General features: G+C 40.0%; 1 protein-coding gene across 4 annotated transcripts in view; it reads left to right on the forward strand.

Annotated features, from left to right (window-relative positions):
* Positions 1-24,891, forward strand: part of dhx57 (DEAH (Asp-Glu-Ala-Asp/His) box polypeptide 57) — a 122,503-nt gene that overhangs the window by 95,205 nt on the left and 2,407 nt on the right. For all 4 annotated transcript variants that reach the window (XM_043696379.2, XM_043696377.2, XM_087991551.1 and 1 more), the window contains exons 16-23: positions 314-514; positions 3,612-3,888; positions 5,132-5,227; positions 10,623-10,706; positions 10,800-10,937; positions 12,880-12,954; positions 15,682-15,816; positions 19,583-19,783. In XM_043696379.2, the coding sequence (XP_043552314.2) occupies positions 314-514; positions 3,612-3,888; positions 5,132-5,227; positions 10,623-10,706; positions 10,800-10,937; positions 12,880-12,954; positions 15,682-15,816; positions 19,583-19,783 (1,207 nt within the window). The remainder of the gene's footprint in view (positions 1-313; positions 515-3,611; positions 3,889-5,131; positions 5,228-10,622; positions 10,707-10,799; positions 10,938-12,879; positions 12,955-15,681; positions 15,817-19,582; positions 19,784-24,891) is intronic.

A 24,891-nucleotide genomic window follows, 5' to 3' on the forward strand; every position in this document is an offset into this window, starting at 1 on the left:
ACTTAGACCCAGGAGAAAAAAGACACTTAGACATTGGAAATGATCCCATACTTAAGAAGACACACACGTATGATGAACAAGGTCAGAAATTAAACAACACCAGGTTATAGTCCCAACAGGTTAATTTCAAATAAACCTGTTGGGCTATAACCTGGTGTCATTTGATTTCTGGCTTGTCCACCCCAGTCCAACAACGGCATGTCCAAATCATGTATGATGGAAGCATTAATAGCCAGAATGCTGTATCATTAGGGAACTGTGATATAGCGCAACATGAGTCTTATTTGACTTCTCATATTCTTGTTTACTGCAGGTATGACCCATGCAAGGGGATGGAGAGCCTCGAGGATACCTGGGTGTCAAGGGCTAATGCCCAGCAGAGGATGGGCCGTGCTGGCCGTGTAGCCTCAGGGGTCTGTTTCCATCTGTTTACCAGTCACTGGTACCGTAACCAATTACAGGAACAGCAGTTGCCAGAGATCAAAAGGGTGCCACTGGAACAGCTTTGTCTAAGGTGGAGACAGTTTTGATATAGTCCTAAAAGTTACATATTCACTAAAATGTGAAGAAAATCATGTCAATTCCAAATTAACAAGTTGGTAGCTGTGTAAAATGTAAAACTATAATTTGCATTTTTGTTGCATCTTTTGTGATCTTAGGGAACTAACACATTATGTGTGGAAATATTTTTGAAGTTTGTAATTCAGGAATGTGGAGCCAGTTTGCGTACAGGTAGATCCCTTAAACATTGTGGTAATGACTGGACTACTTGTTTTTAATGCTAATGTTTGGGGGATGAATGTTGAACGTGCAAATCTCATTGCTTCATTTTAAGATACTACCAAGGGATCTTTGATGCCTCTGTTTAATGTCTCAGGTGAAATGTAGATTCCTTGTACTGGAGTGTTCATCTTTTATTTTTGTGCTCCAGTCCCTAGAGTTGAATTTTAACCACAATGTTTTTATTTGGAGTGCTACCAACTGATTCATCTTAAAACCTTTCATATGAACAGATACATAGCAAACAAACATACAAAATAAGAGCAAACGTAGATGTATTGGCCTCTCGGGTTTGGTCCACCATTCAGTAAGACCATGGCTGACCTGCGTGTTTCAAATTCCATATTCTCATCTATCCCCAATAGCCTTTAAATTTGGAATAAACTATTTTGCCTTAAAAATACATCATGACCTCACCTCCACCATTCCAAAGTTGCTCAAACCTCTAAGAGAAAAAAAATCTCCTTATCTCTGACCCAACAATGACCCCTAATTTAAAAATAGTGCTTTATCATTCTGGACTGACCAACCAGAGGAAAGTTCTTTCTACATCCACTTTATCCAGACACTCAGGATCTTATGCACATCAATCAAATCACCCTGGATTCTTCTAAACTCCCAGTAGAAATGAGTTAAGTCTGACCAATCTATCCTCAGAGCAACCTACTCATGCCATGTATCGGTCTAGTAAACTGCCTCCAATGCATTTCCATCCTTCCTTAAATTTAGGAGGCCTGAATTATATGCAGTGTTAAGGACGTGTTTTCACCAATGTTCTCCATAACTAAAGCATGACATCCTTACTTTTATGTTCAGCTGGTCTTGCTGTAAAGGGTAGCACCTCATTCACCACCTTACTTATGTGCTATATCTGCATGCTACATTCTTGTTATTCACGCACTAGAATATCTAAATCCTTCTGAATCACAAAATTATGCAGCCATTCTCCATTTAAACAATACTCTGTTGTTCTTTCATTCCTTCATGTGGAAGTGAACAACTTCATATTTTCCCACATTAGACTCCAACCACCAGATTTTTGCCCACTCATTACATCCATCCATGTTTCTCTGCAACTTCATGTCATCTTCACAACATGTTTTCCTACCTATCTTTGTGTCACTTGCAAATTTAGCTACCATGTCTTTACTCCCCTCGTCTCATGTATTCATGTAAATTGTAGAAATTCGAATCCCCCTGTGGGACTTTTGTTTATCAATTATGCAATCAGATTTTTGCATGCTTTCTTTTTTTTCTGCCAGCCAACCAGTGCTCTAACCAAACCTATGTTATTCACCATACCAGAGCTTTTATTTTCCAGTAGGACCCTGACCTCAAGTTCACTTGGACCCTTTCCAGCCTGACCTTAAGTTCACCCAGACCATCTTGGATTCCTCCCTCCCCTTCCGAGACCTCTCCATTTCCATTTCTGATGACTGATTCAACACATACATCTACTTCAAACCCACTGACGCCCACAGCTACCTGGACCATACCTCCTCCCAACCTGCCTCCTGTAAAAATGCTATCCCTTATACCCAATTCCTCAGCCTTTGCCACACCTGCTCCCTGGAGGACCAATTCCATTCCAGAGCACCCCAAATGGCCTCTATTTCCCCTCCCACGTGGTCAACGATGCCCTCCAGCACATCCCCTCCACTTGCTGCACCTCTGCCCTTGAACCCCACACCTCCAATTGCAACAAGGACAGAACCCCTCTAGGTCCTCACCTTCCACCACCAACCTCCAGATACATCACATCATCACATTATCCTCCACCATTTCCGCTGCGTACAAACAGATCCCACCACCAGGGATACATTTCCCTTCTCTCAGCCCCCCCCCCACCATCAGCATCTGTAGAGACCATTCCCTCTGCAACTCCCTTGATAGGTCCATGCCCCTTATCAACCTACCCTCCACTACTGGCACCTTCCCCTGTGCCCAAACCTCCCTCCCCCCCGTCCCCCCCACATCTCCATCCAAGTCCCCAAGGATCCTTCCACATCGAACAGAGATTTGCCTGTGCTTCCACACACGTCCTCTACTGTGTCCATTGCTCTCGATGTGGTCTCTTCTACATTGGGGAGACAGTGTGCCAACTTGCGGAACGTTTCAGAGAACATCTCTGGGACACCCACACCAAACAACCCCACCGCTCTATGGCCAAGTACAGTTATGTGTACAGGCTCCTGTTTATATATAGTATATTTTACTTAATTTAAACAAAAAATTATCCTATTTTTCTAATCAACTTGTTCAGAGATGTTATTACACATCTCTGGAGTAGGTGGGACTTGAACCTCGGCTCCTGGTAAGGTATTTGGTAAGAAATGTCACTGCGTGACATTGGTGCAACTTGGTGCAACTTATGTTTAGCCAAAAAAATGTAAGATTCAGCCCGTAGGGTCTTTCATATCAATTTGAGAGAACAAGCAAGAGAGTGATTCAGCATCTTTTCTAAAAGCTAGCGCCGCTGATGGTGCAGTGCTTTGTCAGTATTGCATTAGAGTCTGGCAGAGGTACACAAAATGGAGAAAAGGCTGAAGGTAAATGATAATGGCTAACTTGCTTTAAAAAACTGCAACAGAATAATTTATGTACTCATTTTCCTTTTGATTTTTATTGCTAGTATTCAGTATTTAACAAATTCTTGCTGTAATGTACTAAAACTTAAGTAATTTCTTTCCCGCAGGATGATATTATAATTTATGACTGCAGGCGTTTTAATTAGCTTTGCAGGTGATGCTCTGGATAATATTACATATCATTGATTGTGGAGAATGAAAGAAGAATTTCAGTGTTTTAATTCTTTTTTTTTCTTTGTTTAGGATCAAAGTTCTGGACATTTTTGCAGATCATGACTTAGAGTCTGTTCTTTCTCGTCTGGTCGAACTGCCCATGGAAGAAGGGTTGAAAGCAGCTAAGAATCGGCTGCAGGATCTTGGGGCCCTCACACCAGATGAAAAGCTTACTCCCTTGGGGTATCACTTGGCCTTTTTACCAGTGGATGTCCGCATTGGAAAACTAATGTTATTTGGTGCCATCTTCCGTTGCCTTGATCCTGCACTTACCATTGCAGCCAGCTTAGCCTTTAAATCCCCCTTTGTAAGTAAAATTAATCCTTCAGATTGAAGCCAGCACAAAAAAAGTACAGTTAAGCAATAACTTCTATTGAAACGGTTTGATATATAGTTGTACTTTATAGTTTAAGGTATCAGTTCTACTTGATCCTGTCTAAGTATTGTAAAGTAACTGATTCATGATTAATAAACCCTGTAAAATGGATAAACTATTTTTTTGTGAAAACAAGAAGGTAGTGCCTTATAATACCTCAGGATACCTAGACTTTTACAGCCAACTTAAGTACTTTTGAAGTGTAGTCACTGAAGTACTATTGGCAGTTGGCAGCCAATTTAATCACAGCAAGATCGCACAAACAAGATCTGATAATAGCCATATTATCAACTTTTTTAGTCAAAGATTAAATATTCTCTTTTATGTGGCTCTTGAACACACAACCACCTGACAGAGAGATGAATACATTACCATTGCTCATAGATTGATACCTGAGACAAAAATAGAAATTACTGGAAAAGCTCTGCAGGTCTGTCAGCATCTATGGAGAGAAATCAGAGTTAACATTTCGGGATGACTGACCGTTCCTCAGAATAACCCAAAACATTAACTCTAATTTCTCTCCATAGACGCTGCCAGACCTGCTGAGCTTTTCCAGCAGTTTATTTTTTGGTCTCTGGTTTACAGCATCTGCAGTTCTTTTGGTTTTTAATCTAGGCTGATACCTAATTGGAACAGACACAATCTGTACAAAGAGATGTGAAAATGAGAACATGTAGATATAACTCAGAATTGTTTTCACGATTTTTAGTTTTCCTATGGGTGGCACAGTGGTTAGCACTGCTGCCTCACAGCGCCAGAGACCCGGGTTCAATTCCTACCTCAGGCAACTGTCTTTGTGGAGTTTGCACATTCTCCCCGTGTCTGCATGGGTTTCCTCCAGGTGCTCCGGTTTCCTCCCACAGTCCAAAAATGTGCAGGTTAGGTGAATTGGCCATGCTTAAATTGCCTGTAGTGTTAGGTGAAGGGGTGAATGGGTCTGGGTGGGTTGCTCTTCGGAGGGTAAGTGTGGACTTGTTGGGCCGAAGTGCCTGTTTCCACACTGTAAATAAGTAATCTAATCTAATATGTAACCTAATCTTTTGCAGTAAGTAAGGTGTCAAACCTCAAACAAAATTAGGAGAATAAAACAATGATATTTGCAGAATTTAAGAGGTTAAATGAAAAACAGTTAATCGATGCTTCTAAATAGAATGGTCTGTGCCGTTGAAAGGTTTCTCCGTGGGATAAGAAGGAAGAAGCCAGAGTAAAGAAGTTGGAATTTGCTGTGGCTCATAGTGACTTCCTTGCTTTTCTCCAGGCCTACAAGGTAAAACTGCAGCCTTCTTCCTCACTCCTGCTGTATTGTTTCTGCATTGCTAATTCCTACCAAAGACAGTTTTTACTTGTAAATCTGTGATTGTATTTATCAGGATGAAGAATAAAGAGCAAAGATTTGAAGGCCGCTGAAAGCCATTGAGTTTTTTTCTTTTGTATTTGCTGTGCTCTCTCTGGTACATCTAAACCATTCAGCTGGACAGCCTGTGATAACTGGCCACAGGCTTTCTCTCTCCATATGACTAAGAATTTGGTCTTTTGTTCACCATGTCCCACTTACTGTCAGAAGAGAACTATATGCATACTTGTAAGGGAATATTTGCAGAGCCATGAGGAAAGAAATGGATAATGAGAATAATTGGTTTTTCTATAGTGCTGATGCAGAAATGATTGACTGGATGAAATCTTCTGAATGGTTTGATGATGAAAGGATGGGGAGTGGAATTGCCAGTCCAAAAAAATCAATGTAGTTATGGGAGAAATGGATGATGTGTGTTGATTGATTTGGGAGGAGGTTCATGGAAAGCTGAAAGACCAGGACTGGCCTGTTGGGCAAATGATTTTGTATACTACATACTGTTTAATGTCATTCTCATGCAGGTTGTCCGCATTCAAGACTTGTAAACAGTGTCTCAGTTTTTTAGGGATGTAATGTAAACCATTCAGGGGCTGAGTTGTTGCTATGAACATTGACAGTCAACTTTAACAAGTTCCGTGCTGTTAATTTGACTTTCTCCCTAGCATATTTCCAATCCTTTGTCACTCACCCCATCTCATTCTTGCTTTGTGTATAATCCTGTTGATTTACAGTAGCATCCTTTCGTACAGTTTTCTGAATGTAGTTGCATGTACTCCAAGGTATAATTTTAACAGATCACATTTTATTTTTGAATGCATGATTCAAATATCTCTGCAGCTGTAGTGCAGTAAAGTTCAGCTAATTTTACAGCTGCTTTTTGAAGCTTTTGAGGCAGATGGATAGTATATTAAGTTGATTCAGTAATGTTGTTTTTGAAGAACTGAACCTCTAAAATATTAAAATGATTTGTGCATTTTTTTAGCAACAGTGAATTTCTCAAAAGTATTTTTGTTTATGCTTCTATGGATATGGACTTTGCTAGCTAGGCAAGTCTTTGATTCAGCAATTGTCCTTAAGAAGGTGGCTTTATTTCTGATAGCTTTCCATACAATGCTCAGATCATTGCAGAGGTCCAAAGATGGCACCTAAAGGATGCTGACAGATTTGTGACTCTGAGGACTTGCTCATTGGGCACTCTTGCTGCACATATTCTTGTTACATCATCATCTTGGTTAATTTTTAATACTTCCATAACTTTTCAATGTCAAAAATAAACAGTCTTTCATTCACAACCTCTTGGAGCTGCCAGATCTTCCCCGCACTCCTCATGAAGATCTAGACACCCTTGCAGGGCCTCTTGGTCTCTGGATTGGTCAAAAGAATCACTAGGAGTATGGTCTGTTTAAAGCAAGGTTACCAGTTTAATAAATTAAGGCAGCTTGACGCAAATTTGTCCAGCAACACGGAGGTTAAAAGCTTGTGTTCTGTGGAAAAGTGGTGCAATTACATTTGAAAATTACACATTATATAATTTTTAAGAGAGTACAGCCTTAATTACAAGAAAAAACCAATCACATATAATAAGGTGACATGATTTACAGCAGGTTAATCCAATGATATTCCCCGGGAAAGGATTCTTAATTTACATAGAGCACCATCCCATGCAAGCAGTTCAAGATTAGTTCAAATACCAAATCATTGTCTTATGATTCATATTATGGAAAATCCATTGTTCTCTCTTATCTCTAAATACAACCAACTTAACAAAGCATCAGTTCAAGTTCACAGTGTCAAATCATTACTTGCAGCCATTTTGTTGTGTTGTTTTAAATTGAAAAGCCATTTTGTGGTTAATAATAAATCTACAGATACTTGTTGCTTCTGACAACAGCCTAAATTCAAATTTTAGATCTTCACTCACCGTGAACCACCCTGGCTTGTCTCTCTCTTGAATAATAATTAGGACTTTGTATTTTAAAGAAACTCCTCCATGTAGTCAAAATAATAGAAGCAGTGTTAATAACGTTTTCTTGACAGTGGAGTAAGTGTGCTGATTGTTACTGAACCTGTTTGGATACACGCACTTGCACCTGAACTTCCACGTAAAACTCAAAGAATCGGAATTCTCCCACATTTACTGTGAAGAAGGATATAAATGCTAGAGAACTTGGGGAAATAAATAGGAATATATTTAAAAGAGTCCATATTACAGAAGAGGAGGTTCGGGCATCTTAAAACGCATAAAAATGGATAATGCCCTGGAACTGTTCAGGTATATCCTAGAACTTTGTGGGAAGCCAGATAAGTGATTGCTGGGCCCCTCGCTGAGATATTTGTATCATCGATGGCCCTGGGTGATGTGCCAGAAGGCTAGAGGTTGGCTAGCATGGTGCCATTATTTAAGAAAGGCTGTAAGGAAAGGCTAGGGAACTATAGACTGGTGAGCCTGACATCAGTGTTTGGTAAGTTGTTGGAAGAGCTTCTGAGGGACAGGATTTCCATGCATTTGATAAGGCAAGGATTAATTAGGGATAGTCAACATGGCTTTGTGTGTGAGAAATCGTGTCTCACTGACTTGAGTTTTTTGAAGAAGTGACAAAGAAGATTGATGAAGGCAGGACAGTGGACATTGTCTATATGGACTGACACAAGGCATTTGATGAGGTTCCACATGGTAGACTGGTTAACAGGGTAGATCACATGGAATCCAGGGGCAGATAGCCAACTGGATACAAAATTCACTTCAAGATAGGAGACAGAGGGTGCTGATAGAGGCTTACTTTCCAAACTAGCAGTCTGTCACCAGCAGTGTGCTGCAAAGTTCGAAGCTGGGTCCACTGCTTTTCATCATTTATATAAATAATTTGGATGTGAATATAGGAGGAGTGGTTAGTAAGTTTGCAGATGACACCAGAAATTGGTGGTTTTGGATAGTGACGAAGGTTGTTTCCGAGTACAGTGGGGCCTTGATCAGAGGAATGGTAGATGGAGTTGAATTTAGATAAATGTGAGGTGTTGCATTCTGGTAAGGCAAACCAGGGCAAGACTTATACAGTTAATGGTATGGCACTGGGAAGGGCTGCTGAACAAAGGAACTAGGGGTGCAGGTTCATAGTTCCTTGAAAGTGGAGTTGCAGTTAGCCATAATAGTGACGAAGATGTTGGGCACGCTTGCCTTCATTAGTCAGATCATTGACTAAAGGAGTTGGGAAGTCATGTTGCAATTTGGTGAGTCAACTTTTAGAATACTCCTTTCAATTCTGGTCTCCTTGCTATAAAAGGATGTTGTTAAACTTAAAGGTTTCAGAAAAGATTTACAAGATGTTGCTGGGATTAGAAGGTTTGAGCTACAGAGAGAGGCTGAATAGGCTGGGGTGTTTATCCCTGGAGCGTCAGATGCTGAGTGGTAACCTTAGAGGTTTATAAAATCATGAAGAGCAAGGATAGGATGAATGGCCAAGGTTTTTTTTCCCCCAGGATAGGGCAATCCAAAACTAGAGGGCACTCATTTAAGGTGACTGGAAAGATTTAAAAGGTAACCTAAGGAGCAACTTTCTCACAGAGAAGTTGATGTGTGTATGGAATGAGCTGCTAAAGGAAGTGCTAGATGCTAATACAATTACAGCATTTAAAAGACATCTGGATGGGTACGTGAACAGAAAAGATTTAGAGGGAAATGGGTCAGCTGTTGGCAAATGGGACTCGGTCACTTTAGGTTATCTGGTAGGTATGTATGAGTTGGACTGAAGGGTCTGTTTTCTGTTTATCTCAATGAAATTGAGTTCACACCCTGTCTCTGCTTTGGGATGCCAGTGATCTCCTATGTTCAATGTTGACTTTATTTATTTTGTACAGACTGCTATTGTAATGTAAAACATTGATGTATTTGATACAGAGTTTTCTGCATAGTAAGCCCTATCCAATCAAGTTTGTGAACTAAGTGGACTGATGGTGCTGTCATAAATGGTTTTAGTCAGTAATTTCTAGAATTTGTACCCAACAATGGTGAAACAAGATATATGTTCACTTCAAATTGTCACGTGATTTAGTGGTCTTAAAGAGTTATTGACAGGACAGATGGAGGCCATGCTGGCTCTCCTCCAAGTAATTCCTTGTTCAATTCCCATAACCTTGCAGATTTATATCCTTCGAGTAAACATCCAATTTTCTTTTGAAATCACTGACCATTTCCCTATTCACTGTTTATATGGGCAGTGTTTCAGTTAAATACCACTTACTGTGTAAAAGGTTTATTTTTCTCACATCCTTCTGCATCTCTGGCACAAAATCTTAAATCTGCCCCTTAGCCCTTGTACTGTAAGCCAGTGGGAATACTTTTTCCTTGTCTACCTTATCCAAACCTGTCATGATCTTCTACGCTTCTATCAAATCTCCCCTTAATCCCCCAGCTCCAGGGAGAATGGTTCTAACTCAGCCTTATAACCAAGAACAGCCATCCATGGAACCATTCTGAGAAATCTTCTGCAGCTTTTCAAACACCCTCACATCCTTCCTGAAATGTTGTGACCAAAACTGGATGCAGCCCTCTAGTTAGGGTTCAAACAGAACTTCAACTTTAACTTTCCTGTTGATGTAGCCCTGATTTTGTTTCTGATACCCATTCCAATGGTGAAGGTTTGCAGTATATTGAATGAGTTGCTGCTAATACATCTTGCAAAATACAAATACAACAATCCTAATGTGCTTATGGCAGTGTTTTGTCCAGTGGCAGATATGCCAAACAAATGGATGCTATGAGCCGATTGGTTGTTTTTGTGAGAGCACCTGTCCACACCTGTCTCAGAATTGTTACAGCCGTCTAATGCCATTTCCTCCACCTTGTCCCCGTAATCCCTCACGTTTTTCCTTTTCAGGTAACAATCTATTTCTCATTTGAATGCCATCACTGAACTTACTGCCACCCTGCCTGCTGGCAGTTCATTCTGGATCCAAGCTTTCCGCTGTGTGAAAATCCTTTTCCTAACATCACCGTTACTTTTTAGCTAATTACCTTAAATCTCTGTTTCTGCTTCTTGATCTTTTCATAAACGAAAGATTATAGTGATAGATGCACCAGGATTTGAGCCTCCAAACTCTGTCCTGCTCCTGTTGTTAATATAGTTGGTTCAAGTCAGTCTCTCATGACCCCCAGGATGCTGATGGTGGGGTTTTGGCAATGACAAAATAATGTCCAGGCTGGTCACTGTTCTTTTCCATGTTGGAGGTGATTATTACCCGGTGTGAATGTTGTGTGTATAATTTCATTTAAGAGGTATAAATGTTATTCTAATTCAAATTATCCATCTAGGGATGGAGTGTTGCCTTAAAGGTCAGCCCACAAGCAGGATACAAGTACTGCCGAGAAAACTTCTTATCTGGAAGAATACTACAGGTAGGTGCCTCCTAGCTGTTCTAACATTACGAATTCACTGAATGCATCAAATCGTACTGAGTTTTTTAAAAATTGTGTTTCTCCACATTGTAGGAGATTTCGAGCATGAAGAGACAATTTGCCGAGCTGCTATCTGACATTGGTTTTGTGAAGGAAGGACTAAGAGCCAGATACATTGAAAAGATGTCATCACGAGGAGGGGATGGAATTATTGAGGCCACTGGCCAAGAGGTGAAAGAGATGCAGTTTCTTTTACATGCTTTTTTGATTACTGGCATAATGCAAATTGTGATATGATGCATAACTTTAACATTTGAGGTAGGCCATTCAGAGATGATATCAGGAAGTACTTCTTTACACAAGAGGTAGTGAATATCTGCAGCTTTGTCCGTTGGAAAAGCTGTAGAGGTTAGATTAATCGAAAATACCCCAACTGAAATTGATTAGCGTTTTATTGGGAAGGGAGATCAAGCCACCTGGAACAATGACTGTTTAAATGGAATTAATCGAAGTGAATGATGAAATAGTGTCAGAAAATTGAAGGACCCACTGTTGCTCCAGTTGTCCTATCTGGTAAATGACTGGCTGCTTGGTGCTTTATAACGCATGTCTTGAAAAGACACTTCTGTGGTATTGCTAACTTGAAATTCCTTTGCAGGCGTTAATGTGGAAGATGATAAGGAAATTGAGCTCAGTGAGTTATTGAGTTAAGAGAGCATATGCTACCAAGTGTAAATTGGCATTGTCCGCATCAATCTGCACAAAATCAGATTGGGAGAATGTGTGGTTGTGCCCACTCATGCACCCACCTGCTCTTTTGTGCGCTGTTATGCTGTATCACTCGCTGTCTTGTGCTCTCTCTCGCCCGTGCTCTCTCTCGCCCGTGCTCTCTCTCGCCCGTGCTCTCTCTGTGCTGAACTAAACTAATCCATGTAGTCAATGTCCCTTTATTCCCTGTCAGTTCATGTCTGTCAAAACCCTCTGAAATGTTGCTAACATATCTGCCTCTGACAGCATATTCTACTCTATGACCAAGCCAATTCTATATTTAACTTGCCAAATAACCATGGATCCCATGCGACTTAATCTTCTTCACCATCTAACCCATAATCATTTCTATCTAGAAGTACAAGGGCAGCAGATAAATAGGAATGCTATCACCTGCAAGTGACTCTGCAAGTCTCTCACATCTTGTCTGAAAATTCATTGCTTTTCCTTAAAGGTTGCTGGGTCAAAATCCTGTAATTTCCTCCATAACAGCATTGCGGTCTACCTACAGCACATGAACTGCAGTGGTTTAAAAAGGCAGTCCATCCACCACCTTCTCAAAGACAACTTGGGGATGGGCAATAAATGCTGGACTGCCAGCAACACCCACATCCAATGGATGGTTTAAAAAAAATAGGTCCAGTTGCTGTTGTCATCCCTTCCCACCCTCCTGCTCATGATTTAGTAGATGACAAACTGGTTTGCAGCACTGCAGAGGAAGTTCACAAGCACATTCTACACTTCACTCCAGGACTGTAACAATGGGCCCTAGATAAGAAATGATAATGGATGGGAAAAGATTAACTGAAGCAGGAGGCTGGAAGAACATAGCAAGCCAGGCAGCATCAGGCAATGGAGAAGTCAATGTTTCAGGTTTAACCCTGCTTCAGGACTGGGTCTGAGGGAGGCAGAGAACATCTTCAAAGTGGGCATTCTTTGAAGAGACTTTACAAACTCAGTTAGAGACAAAAAAACTGCAGATGCTGGAATCCAACGTAGACAAGCAAGAGGCTGGGAGCTGCTTGTCTATTCTGGATTCCAGCATCTACAATTTTTTTTTGTCTCAAAAAGATTAACTTAATCCTACTGAACGCTTCCAGCTGAGTTCTGCTTGAAATAGTTATCCCATATTGAGCAGGCTCACCCAGTAAAAGTCATGTGGCCCAGATACCGAGTGTTATCTGAGAAACCAAATGAAAACAAGAATTGTCATGGTGATAGCAAAGGGATAAGAGGAAAGAAATGGAAAGATTTGTACTGTTTTCCAGTGCACGGGATGACTAATTATAGACTATAAATTGGATTTTAATGATTAAAGTAAATGAATTTTTTTTAAAGCTCCTAGTTGTTTTTCATCATCTAGCTACATCTAGCTCTATTGTGTGATTTTGCCCTTTTATTTTAGGCAAACTCCAATGCCGAAAACATGAAGTTAATTTCAGCAATGTTGTGTGCTGCCCTCTATCCAAATGTTGTCCAGGTCAGTTCAAAACTCTTTGAATTTCACTTGTGCTTTGACTCTGGCCTAATTAGATAACATTGAATTTTTTTTCAGGTGTGAGATTCTATGGGTTGGGAAAAAGAGCGCAGCTTTATTCACTCATGGCACCTGGGTGACTTCTGTTTAAAAGGATGGTAACACTTCAACTACCCACTTTTCAGAATTTTTTTAAAAATCTGTGTTGAGAAAAGCTGCTGTACCCTCTGATTTCTAAATCCACAAGATAGACCTAAGCAGAGAAATCCTTGCAGGAGCTAATGAATAATGAGTGGGATTTCATGTGTACAAGAATTTTTGAAAAATCATAGTTGTTACTAATTTTATTTGAATAATATGAAGAATGGAAGTTAACAAGAATCAAAACTTGACTTGAGAGTCATAAACAGAAATGGCTGGAAAAGCTCAGCAGGCATGGCAGCATCTGAGGAGAGAAATCAGAATCTTGAGAGTGGTGTTCCTTAACGATATTTGTAAAGGTGAGCTCTAGGGACTGTAGAGGAGCAAAGAGACTGGAAGTTCAAGTAAACATTATTAAAACGTTATTATTACATTATTAAAAGTATCCAGTGAAAAACAATGAAAAATGTTGGCTGTTATTTTAAGAATAAAAGAAACCAAAGGACCATTTGGTTGTACAGATTATTGGTTAAACCCCATCTGGAGAACTGCATTAAGCTGTAGATTCTGCACCTTGGGAAAGATGTAGAGAAGATTCACCAGAATAATACCAGTGTTATACAGTTAAATTATGAGGATAGTTTAAACCTGGGTTGTATTATTTTGAATTTAGGAGATTGAGATGTTTGAAATTATAAAAGATTTGATTGCCGACACTATTACCTTGTGATGAGCCAAGCAAGAGTAAGGGGGCATAACCTTAAACTTTGAACCAGGCTGTTCAGGGTTCACGTGTGGACGTAGAGCTTCCATAGTGTGCAGGAATTCTGAAACAGTCTTTCTCATACAGCTGCTAAGATTACATCAGCTGAAATTTTCAGAGCTAAGATTGATAGATTTTTAAAGGTAACCATATTAAGTAAAGATTGCTGATCCAAGGAAAAGTTTTACAGACCAGTCAGTGCCAGTGATATTGAATTATGGGATAGTTTGATTAACTAAATCCCTTACTTCAAGTGTTATGTATAGGATTTTGACAGTTGTTGTTGGGTAATGATATTGAGATATGAAGTACAATTGGGTAAATGCATTTGAGGTACAGATCAACCATTGAGATGAATGGAGCACATGGCCTTTCATAGGAGTCTCTCAACTTGCAGCGCATACAAAACTCAGCAGAGGTTAGGTGTCTGAAACATACAATCAAACTGTCAGTTGTACAGGAACTGACCAGAACACACGTTGACACACAGAAATGTAACATTTGTTTTCTCTTCCACTTCATTGCAAACTGGTAATCTGAAATGGTAACTTGTCAATCTTTATGCTGTAATTTATAGCTACTTGCTTCTACTTCATGTTAACCTTCACAAAAATTATCTTCTCTTGTCAAGTTTGATGAGAAGTTTGTGTGACCTCCAAACCCCTGCTTTTCTATAGTTGATCTCTGGGAGGTGTGCAATACACATTGACAATGACTGGTTTTATTTTTATCACTCCCTGAAGGAAAAGTGTCTGTCCTGTGTTCTGCAGTACTTCGTAATTGGAAGGACAAAATTGCCATGTAACAAATTGCAAATGCAGATATCTATCCTATAGCCTAATGGTTACATGTTGTGTTTAAATGTTTATTTGGTTAGCTGATATGTATTGGTGTTTGTTTCATGTGAACTTACTTCATTTCAACACCAGATTTTGTCAACATATCTCCCCTGTGATACACCACCTCTCCCCACTCCCCACCACTAATTCTGTGCTGGCTCACCTCTCCCTTTACCTGTGCTCCCACTCCCCTAACTCCCACATGCTCAACCCCCTGCCCTGACCCCATATTCTCTCTAACCCCACACATGCTTTGTTTTCCTGCATACTCTTCCCCCACCCAGCTCGATCCTCTCTCTACACTCACTCTTGCATTTGCCTTAGCCTTATTCTCCACTCCAAAACACAACCTCACCTCCCTTCTGTCTCTCCGTTTTCCCTACCCCAACATCTCTGTTCCCCCCTCTCTCTCTTTCTGTCTCTCTCACACCCAATTCCCTCTCTCTCCCTCACTGACCCTCTCTCCCTCTGCTTTTGCTCGCTCGTTCTCCATCGCTCACTTGCTCTCTCGCGGTCTCTGTCCTTCTACCCCCCTCGCCCCATTTACACGCGCTCGGGTCCTTCTTCCCCACTCACTGTATCCCTCCCACCCTTGTCCCATTTGTTATCTGGTATCCGATAGCATATGAATTTTAATAGCACCTTCTAAGGCCCCCTATTCCCATAACAACCAGGTTACATTGGCTTAGTACTGGACAGAACAACCAGGAGGTGGCATGTTCCATTTTTACTTTGAATGAAAACAGACAATTTAAAATATAGCCATTATAAAACCTTGCTTTCTTGACAAGAACTAAAAGAAGAAGGCATGTCAATTGACATGAGGAGGATGTGTGAGTATTTAAGATTTCAAGGTTGTTATGAGAATCTAAAGCCTCCTAGAACTGTTCTCCATCAGAATCCAGTGTCTCTGCGAGCATTGGAGAAAGGTTGCAATATGCATCAACAAACAGATCAACCTGAAGGCTTTGTTTTTATTGCATTTAGGTGACCTCTCCTCAGAGTAAGTACACAAAGACTATGTCTGGTACAGTGAAAGTACTACCAAAACCAGAAGAGCTGCACTTCATCACAAAGAATGATGGAAATGTCCACATCCATCCTTCTTCAGTGAACTATCAGGTCAGTGTGTATGGATATTTCCCAGTGAAAGGTTGTATGAAAGCCATCAAGAACAGATCAGTCCACAGGGCATAAAAAAGGATGAGAAGATCTTCTGTTGAAAACCTGTTGTCTTATGGGGAAAATGCAGCATATTGGCAAGGGCTAATAATGCTCATTTGATGTCAAACGTAGATACAATGGGCCACTTATTGTCCTTCTGTGCCCTAACACTCCTGTGATTGTTTGAGACTGTTTATTAACTGCTTCATTAACTATCTGAGCAATTTGACATTGGCCAAATGAACATTTGCATTATTTAAAACTCTAATAAATTTAATCTTAAAATCTTACAGCACAGCAGAGGCTATTGATCCCATCATGCCTGTGATGACACTTTGAAAGATATTTCCAATGGTCCTGAAAATATTTTTCTTTTTGAATATGTATCCAACTCCCTTTTGAAAATAATCATTGCATTTGCTTCTACCACTCTTTCAAGGCAGTGCATTTCCAGTCATAGCTGTTAGTATTTTAAAAATATAAGTATCTTCAACTCCCCTTTGGTTCTTTTGCCCATTATCTAAAATTTGTCCCCTTTTGGTTACCCACTAGAATCAATTTCTCCTTATTTATCTTCACAAAACTGCCCAGAATTTTAAATACCTTTAAATCTCCTTAACCGTCTCTAAAGACAATAATCCCAAATTCTCTAGTCTCCACTAAACGATTAGGTACAAGTAATTACTACAATGCTCTATGTCAGTGTTAAGAGTATTTTATGAAGTTAAGTAGACTCCTGTTCTGTTACCAAGACAAGATGTTGCAGCTTCACTTTTGTTTCCTAGCAATGAGTCAAATAATACTTATTGAACTTCAAAGTGATTTATCAAAGCATATGATGCATTTCTAAAATGTGATAATCTGCTGGATAGATAAACAAAAAAAAACTTTACTATAAAGTACCTTTCAAACCCACAAGACAGTTAAAAGACAATAAATATTTTAAAATTGTAGTTACTGTTGCAACGTAGGGAAAATGACAGCCAAGTTGTGTCCATGTAGTTATGTCACAAACAGCACTGACCGTATAATCTGATTTTGTGATGCTGCTCTGAGGGATAAATATTTGTCAGACACTGGGAAGAACTTCCCACCTCTCCTTATACCTATTAATGTGGAATCTTTTACATTCCCCTAATCTCTTGTAAGTTATTATTCATTTCACAATATTCTGAAAGTGAAAACTTAAACCATAATATTTAGTCTGTTGACTTCAGACTGCTGTACAATGTGCCCTGAAGTGAGCTCAAAGCATTTGTTTCCAAGGTATACTTTGCTTAGTTCACACTTCACAACTGAAGTAAAAATTGAATGGGCTGGGTAACATCTAAAGGGTTTCACACTGTGACCCTCAGTCACACTTATCCATGCATATTGCTTTTTGCATTGGAAATACTTAAATCCAAAAGTGCATGGCCACCACCATTGAAGCCAGCTCCTGAATTTGATGAGAGGGATACTAACTAAATCCAAACTGGTAGCTCTCATCATTTCTGATACATTAGGTAATTCTTCAGCCTTGACCAGCTTTTGCATTTGATCTTAAAATCATCAAAACCAAGACAACGTATCAACGGTAATTCATGTTTTTATAATACATTTTAAATGTAGTAAAACGTTCTCAGGCACTTAACTAGAGTGTATTCAGGCAAAACCAAGCCACATAAGGACATTGTAGGCCCAAGTGACTAAGTCAAAGTGACTTGGTTAAAGAAGTAAGTTTTCATAGAGCATCATTAAAGAGGACATTAAAACATTGAGATTTAAGGAGCAATTTCCAGAGTTTAGGAGCATTTTTATAATGTCCCTCGACCCTGCTCCACATTTAATAAGGTAACAGCTAATCTGATTTTAGCCTCAAATCTGCATTCATTCATGCCCCTGATGATCTTTCACCACCTTGCTAAACACAAATCTATATTAAAAATGTTCAAGGACAGTGCTTCCATCACTTTGCAGGAAGAAAGTTCCTAACACGTATGATCCTCTGAGAGAAACAAAATTCACAACATTTGTTTTCAATGAGTGACCTATGATTTTTAAACACTGCCCCCTAGTCGTAGATTCTTCCCATAAGAGTAAACATCCTGTCTACATCTAGTCTGTCAAGATGCCTCAGAATCTTGGATGTTTTATTCAAAATGCTTATTACTCATCTAAACTTCAGTGCATACAAGTCAACTATGTCCAACCTTTCCACATAAAATAAGTCCCCCAATTCAAGGTACTAACCTATTTATATCTTTTCAATTGGTCCCACATCTAAATTAGAGATGAGGCCGCACTGGTGACAGCCTGCCAAACTGACAATGACTCATTTATTCTTAATGTCTACTTTCTGCCAGTTGGTTTAGTAAATGCTAGTATATTACCCCAATCCGATGTGCTTTAAATTTTATTTACTAACCTCTTCTGTTACACTCGATCAAAAGTCTTCAGAAAGTCCATTTGTTCCTCCTTATTGACTTTGCTTATGGACAAGGGGGAGAAGTTTACCAAAACAAAACGGGGTGGGGGGCAAGGCATGTAGGAGAAATATTGTTTACTAAAAGGACATTACAAAAACCCTAGTAGAAATAGTAATGGAGAAACAGAAAAACAGAAAATACATCAAAGAAGAAAACATTAAAAGCATTTTTAAAAAGCACTTTGGAATGGAGCTAAATAAGTTCTCTTTCACACATAATTGATGAGCCAAATAGCCATGCTTTATATAGTAAATTTGGGTACATCTATCTTAAAAGGATTTTCTTTAAAATAAATGCTTGACATTATGGTGGATCTCTCCACAACCAGCAATGAACTGGAGATATCTACACCTAAATTTCCTTTTTTGTTTACAATTGCACAGACTAGAACAATTAAAGTGTCTTTACAGGAGGGAGAAAATCTCAGTAGGTCTGGCAATATATGTGGAAAAGAGTTAACATTTTTTGAGTTCAATTACTCCTCTTCAGTTCCTCCATTCCAAAGAAGAGGAATTGAACTTGAAAACCTAACTGTTTTTCTCTTTACAGATGCTGCCAGACTTGCTGAGTTTTTCCAATACTTTCTTTTATTTCAGATCTCCAACTTCTGCAGTATTTTGCTTTGGTGACAGAAGATAACATTTTCTTCTTGAACAGAAGTTTGCCTTCAGAGTATTCATAATGTCATTGCTTCACTGAGGTAGATTAACTTAAATTGGGCACTTAGCTGAGTCGTGGCATTGAATATGTTTCCCAAAACCTCTAACATTGGTGCTTCAGGTGTCAGCTGCAGCTTAGTAGTAACAAACGTGCCTCAATGTCAGAAAGTTGTGGGTTCAACCCTCACTGCAGAGACATTGGCATTCCTAGTCTAGTGCTGGAGGTAAGTCTCCTTTGTTGGAGTTGCTATCTTTTGGTTGCGACTTCACACCAAGGGGCCTCATGTCTCAGAATAAAGAAATCTTATTGCTGTTTTTGAAGCTTTTCTGTGTACAAATTGGCTACCATGTTTCCTACAATTACATTGTAGTGACTACAATTCAATGACAGTTCATTAGCTGTCAAGTGCTTCTGAATGTCAGGAAATCATAAAAAGTGTTACACAAGTTTTTTTTCTACTGCAGTGCCATTAAAATCTCCACTAAAATTGAACCTTAGGCCTATACTGATAAATGTTTATAACTTGTTTAATGCATTTCCAGTGGATCTGTACAACAAACATGGATACTAAATCATCCACTATATTTGGATCCCAGGTTCGGCACTTTGAAAGTCCTTATTTGGTATACCATGAGAAGGTGAAAACCAGCAGAGTCTTCCTGAGAGACTGCAGCATGGTTTCTGTATATCCTCTAGTGCTGTTTGGGGGTGGCCAGGTCAGTGTGGAACTTGAGAGAGGGCAGTTCATCATCTGTCTCGACGATGGATGGATTCGATTTGCTGCAGCTTCCCCTCAGGTATTAAAGCTATTTTCTTTCTGTTGGTTGATGGTAATTTGTTATTTCTTTGAAACATGATTGAAATTGAACATGGTTCCACCAACAAAAACTCGATCTGCAAGTCCCTGCAGGCTGTACACCTGATCTGTATAAATAGGAGGACCCTGCATTCCATCATTGTTAATGCTAAATTAGCTGAATCAGCTGGCCAGATATTAACATTTAGGCTGTTAGAACTGTCATCATTGCTTTTAGAGTAGAAAGGGGAAATTGTGGTCCGAACCAAAACCTGGAAATTGTCCTTGGTGAGAACAGAAGTGAGGTTGATAATACTAATCTAACAGTCTGTCAGCAAGCACTGGTGCCCATGCTTGGACAATATTCACTTATGGCAGGCACTAAAAACCATTTGGCCATAGAACTGTATTGCAGCAAAAATCAGCTAACTACTGAGATTATGCAAGTTAGAGAAAAAATAAATTGACAAATGAGATTATCACTTGTAACCCTTTTGACCAACAGTTCTCACATTATGTATCCTCTTCAGAACTGAATCTCAATTTGATCTTGCAACTAATCTGCTGTTTCTGAATTGTTCAATCTAACTTTGAGTCACAGCAGAAGAGTTGAGAAGCACCTAGATTTCACCTACCAGAACACTCACCCCCTCCCCCCATTCCAATTACTACCACCACCACCAAAGCAAAGAGTGCAGATAGATGTCCTACTGAAAGTTCTCTACTTTGATATAGTGTTTCTGTGAATACTCAAGATGGCCTCCCTCCTTTTCACCCGTCTCACTCGGTTTTGTGCCTGAGACTGTTTGTTTGATTTTAGCTAAACACAGGAAGGTATTTTCTGTCTGCAAATCCAGCCAGTTCCTGTGTTGGATCAAATAGCTATTTTCTTCTTATGGCACACACTTTATTGTGTATGATAGCAGTGTTTTCCTGCCATAACTTTCCTTTGCAGCCAATTTACCAAATTCTGTCGCTCTTTATTTTCTTTATCCAGCTGCAAGGCACACAAATATGCACTATAGGTCTGTTTCTAACTCAGTTGCTCCTTTCGTGATCTCTTTAGAGAACCTATCATGGACACACTTGTGTTTTCCATTATACATTTCTACAATTGCCAGTACAGCTCCTGGTATCAATACTTCTGTCTTTTCTGATGAACTATCAGTCGCATTCTAGAATATCCCAATGCCATTGTAAACTTCTGTTTCACTTGAGAATTACTCAACACATGTTTAACTAAAATCTGTGACTACTATTTCTCAGCTTTGTGAATTTAAAGCACTTAAACTTCAACTTCTGATTTGTCTCATGCCGCTGTTAGATTTTGAGAGTTTAATTAGTGCCTTCATGCTCTGTGGTATAGCGGGCAGCTGTAATTTGTTAATTCAGCTGTTTCCCAAGTTACCCTCTACCTCATTTTCATTAGTATCAATGCCTCCTACAGCCACTGACTTGCTTATTTGTTAGATACGCTCATTATCTAATCCCTTATCATTCTGCCAGCTGCAGATGCATCTATGACCGTATCAGTAAGAGAGACCACCACACATTCCTTGTGGAGACAAAGTCTCGCCTTCATGTTGAACATATCCTCCAATGTGTTGTGTAACACTTCAAGTCATTCTGCTATAACGCACATTTCATCAATGCGACATCGCTGTAATGCGACTGATGAATTGTGGACACTGTATTGAAAGTGCAAACTTTTAAAACTGTGGTGGCTGTAATGTAATTTAAGCACTGTTTCTAAGCGTGATTTTTCTGTAGAGCAGGGTTGCACAAGAGTCCAATCATTGCATTATAGAAGAACTGACTGTATCGCCATGCTAAATGGGACAGACTTTGAACAGATCTCAAGACTAGGCATCCATGAGGCATTGTGGGCCATCAATGACAGTAGAATTGTATTCCAGCACAATCTGTAACCTTAGGCGTGGCATATCCCCACTCAACCATTACCATCAAGCTAGTGGATCATCCTGGTTTAATGGAGAGTGCAGGAGGGCATGCCAGGAGCAGCACCAGGCATACCTGAAGATGAGGCACCAACCTGGTGAAGCCACCAAACAGGACCACTTGCCTGCCAAACAGCATGAGCAGCAAGTGATAGACAGAGCTAAGCAGTTCCACAACCAATGGATCAGATCTAAGTTCTGCAGTCTTGCCACATCCAGTCATGAATGGTGGTGGACAATTAAACAACTCACTGGAGGAGAAGGCTCCACAAATATCTCCATCCTCAATGATGGAAGAGCCCAGCACATTAGTGCAAAAGATAAGGCTGAAGTTTTCACAGTTATCTTCAGCCAGAGGTGCCAAGTGGATGATCCATTTCTGTCTCCTCCGGTAGTCCCAGCATTGCAGATACCAGCCTTCAGCCAATTCGATTCACTCCACGTGATATCAAGAAACGGTTGAAGGCACTAGATACTGCAAAGGCTACGGGCCCTGACAACATCCTGGCAATAGTGTGAAGACTTGTGCTCCAGAAAGTGCCCCTCCCCTAGCCAAGCTGTTCCAGTACAGTTACAACACTGGCATCTACCTGATAATGTGGAAAATTGCACAGGTATGTCCTGTAATTAGCAGGATAAATCCAATCTGGCCAATTACTGCCTCTTCAGTTTACCGTCTATTATCAGTAAAGTGATGGAAGGTGGTATCAACAGTGTATCAAGCAGCACCTGCTCATGATGCCCAGTTTGGGTTCTGCCAAGGCTGCATTCGACTGCATTGGCATCAAGGAATCTTAGCAAAACTGGAATCAATCGGTATCAGGGGGCAAACTCTCTAGTGGTTCGAGTCATACCTGACGCACAGGAAGATGGTTGTGGTTGTTGGAGGTTGGTCATCTCAGCTCTAGGATATCTCTGCAGGAGTTCCTCAGGGTAGTGTCCTAAGCCCAGCCATCTTCAGCTGCTTCAACACTGACATTCCCTCCATCATAAGATCAGAAGTGGGGGCGTTTGCCAATGTTCAGCACCATTCACTACTCCTCAGTCACTGAAGCAGTCCATATCCAAGTGCAACAAAATCTGGACAGTATCCAGGCTTGGCTGACAAGTGACATTCACACCACACAAATGCCAGGCTTTGACAATCACTAATAAGAGACAATCTAACCACTGTTCCTTGACATTTAATTATGTTACCATCATTGAATCCTCCACTATCAACATCCTGGGAGTTATCATTGATCAGAAACTCAACTGGACTCACCGCATAAACACAGTGGCTACAAGAGCTCTGAATACTGTGACAAGTAACTCACTTCCTGACTCCCCAAAGCCTGTCCACCATCTACAAGACACAAGTCAGGAGTGTGATGAAGTAATCCCCACTTGCCTGCATGAGTGCAGTTCCAACAACATTTAAGAAGCTTAACACCATCCAGGACAAAGCAGCCAGATTGATTGCCACCACATCCAAGCATCTGCTCCCTTCACCACTAACACTCAGTAGCAGCACTGAGTACTATCTCCAAGATGCACTGCAGAAATTCACCAAAGATCTTCAGACAGCATCATCCAAACCACATGACCACCTCTATATGGGAACACTACCACCTTCAGTTTCCCTCCAAGTCACTCACTATCCTGACTTGGAAATATATCACCATTCCTTCACTGTCAGTAGGTCAAAATCCTGGAATTCTCTCCTTTAATGGCATTGTGGGGTATTCTTCAATAGGTGGACTGCAGAGTTTTAAGAAGGCAGCTCACCACTACCTTCTCAAGGGAAACTAGGGACAAGCAATAAATGCTGGCCCTACAGTAATGCCCATGTCCCACAAAATGAATTTTAAAAAAAAAAATCAGTCTGCATAAATGCAAATATAAATTGGTGATGATCATTATCCTGCTTTGTCCTTCTGACTCATACACCAACGTTTTTTGTTCTCTGCAGGTCCCCTGTGGGTTCTATCTGTGTTCCTTCATCTTTGTAATTATTTTCAACTGTTGTTTTCCTATAAACCTCATGTTGAAACCTTTTGACCCTCAATCAGGGTTTATATTGGCCCTCTCTCCTCCTTTCCTGCATTTAAATTTCCCTGTACTCAGCGCATACATCGTCAGTGCAGTCCCTTATCTTCTGACCCCTGTGCAAATTCGACCAAAGTGGAATCTTCTCCCCTCTTATACAAATTCTACCAACATGGACCTTGACACAATTACAATGTCTGTGCAAATTCTACCAATGCAGGTTTCTTGTCCTCCTGGATGAATTCTATCAATGTGTCTTCTCCTTTGCCCTAGTTATGGGTAGTAAATAAATTATACTCCAAGATGAATATCTTGTGGTGATGCCAGATGTTGGTTATTTCTGATGATCGACCACAAGAATCTTGAGTATAGTCCACTCTCTAGACTAGACTAGCTTGAATAAAAACTCAAATACAGAAAAGTCCAGCATCTCATTATCCAAATTTCAATCTTGTTTTTTACAAATATGAACAAATGTTCATTTTCGGTCATGTATTATTCATCCAGTCAAGTATCATTTACAGTTTGCCCCATTCCTCATCAGTATCTGTTTTTCCTCCTTGTTTCGGAATCCTTTCTGACTCCAAACCGGTCTGGAATACTTTGCTGCACTAACACTCATGTGGAACAATGTTCACCTGGGAATTTGCTTAATGTGAATGTAGAAATATGTTTTTAACCCTCATAGTCTACCGCACTTATACCGTGTCATCGGGATATGGTTCAAAGGGATCTCAGTCTGCATGTTCAATGGATCTTATCAGTGCAGAGCAGAAAATTAATAAAGCAACTAAATTGTGTTTGATACTTGAGTCAGTCTGTACTGTGTATATTGTGTCCATGTCTAATCCTAATCATGCAAATAATCTCTGTTAGTCCACAACCGACCCAGAGAAGAAAATAAGGAAATTACTCTGTGCCAGAGGACTTCAGGAGTTCAAAACTTACATCTGCACTTTTCACTCACCATGTCTCAACTTTCTCTGATACTGAAATCCAGATTTTTATTTTCTGGAATAATTATCTAATTTGTTGCAGTTGTCTTTGAATTTGCAGTTTGTCCAAATTCATAAATGTATTACTTTTGCACTTGAGTAATATTTCTGTAAATTAGTTTTTATAG

Source organism: Chiloscyllium plagiosum, unplaced genomic scaffold, assembly GCF_037043375.1.
Source record: "Chiloscyllium plagiosum isolate Xiang-an unplaced genomic scaffold, Cpla_swu_hap1 HiC_scaffold_10, whole genome shotgun sequence".
In the NCBI taxonomy this organism is placed as follows: Eukaryota; Metazoa; Chordata; class Chondrichthyes; order Orectolobiformes; family Hemiscylliidae; genus Chiloscyllium; species Chiloscyllium plagiosum.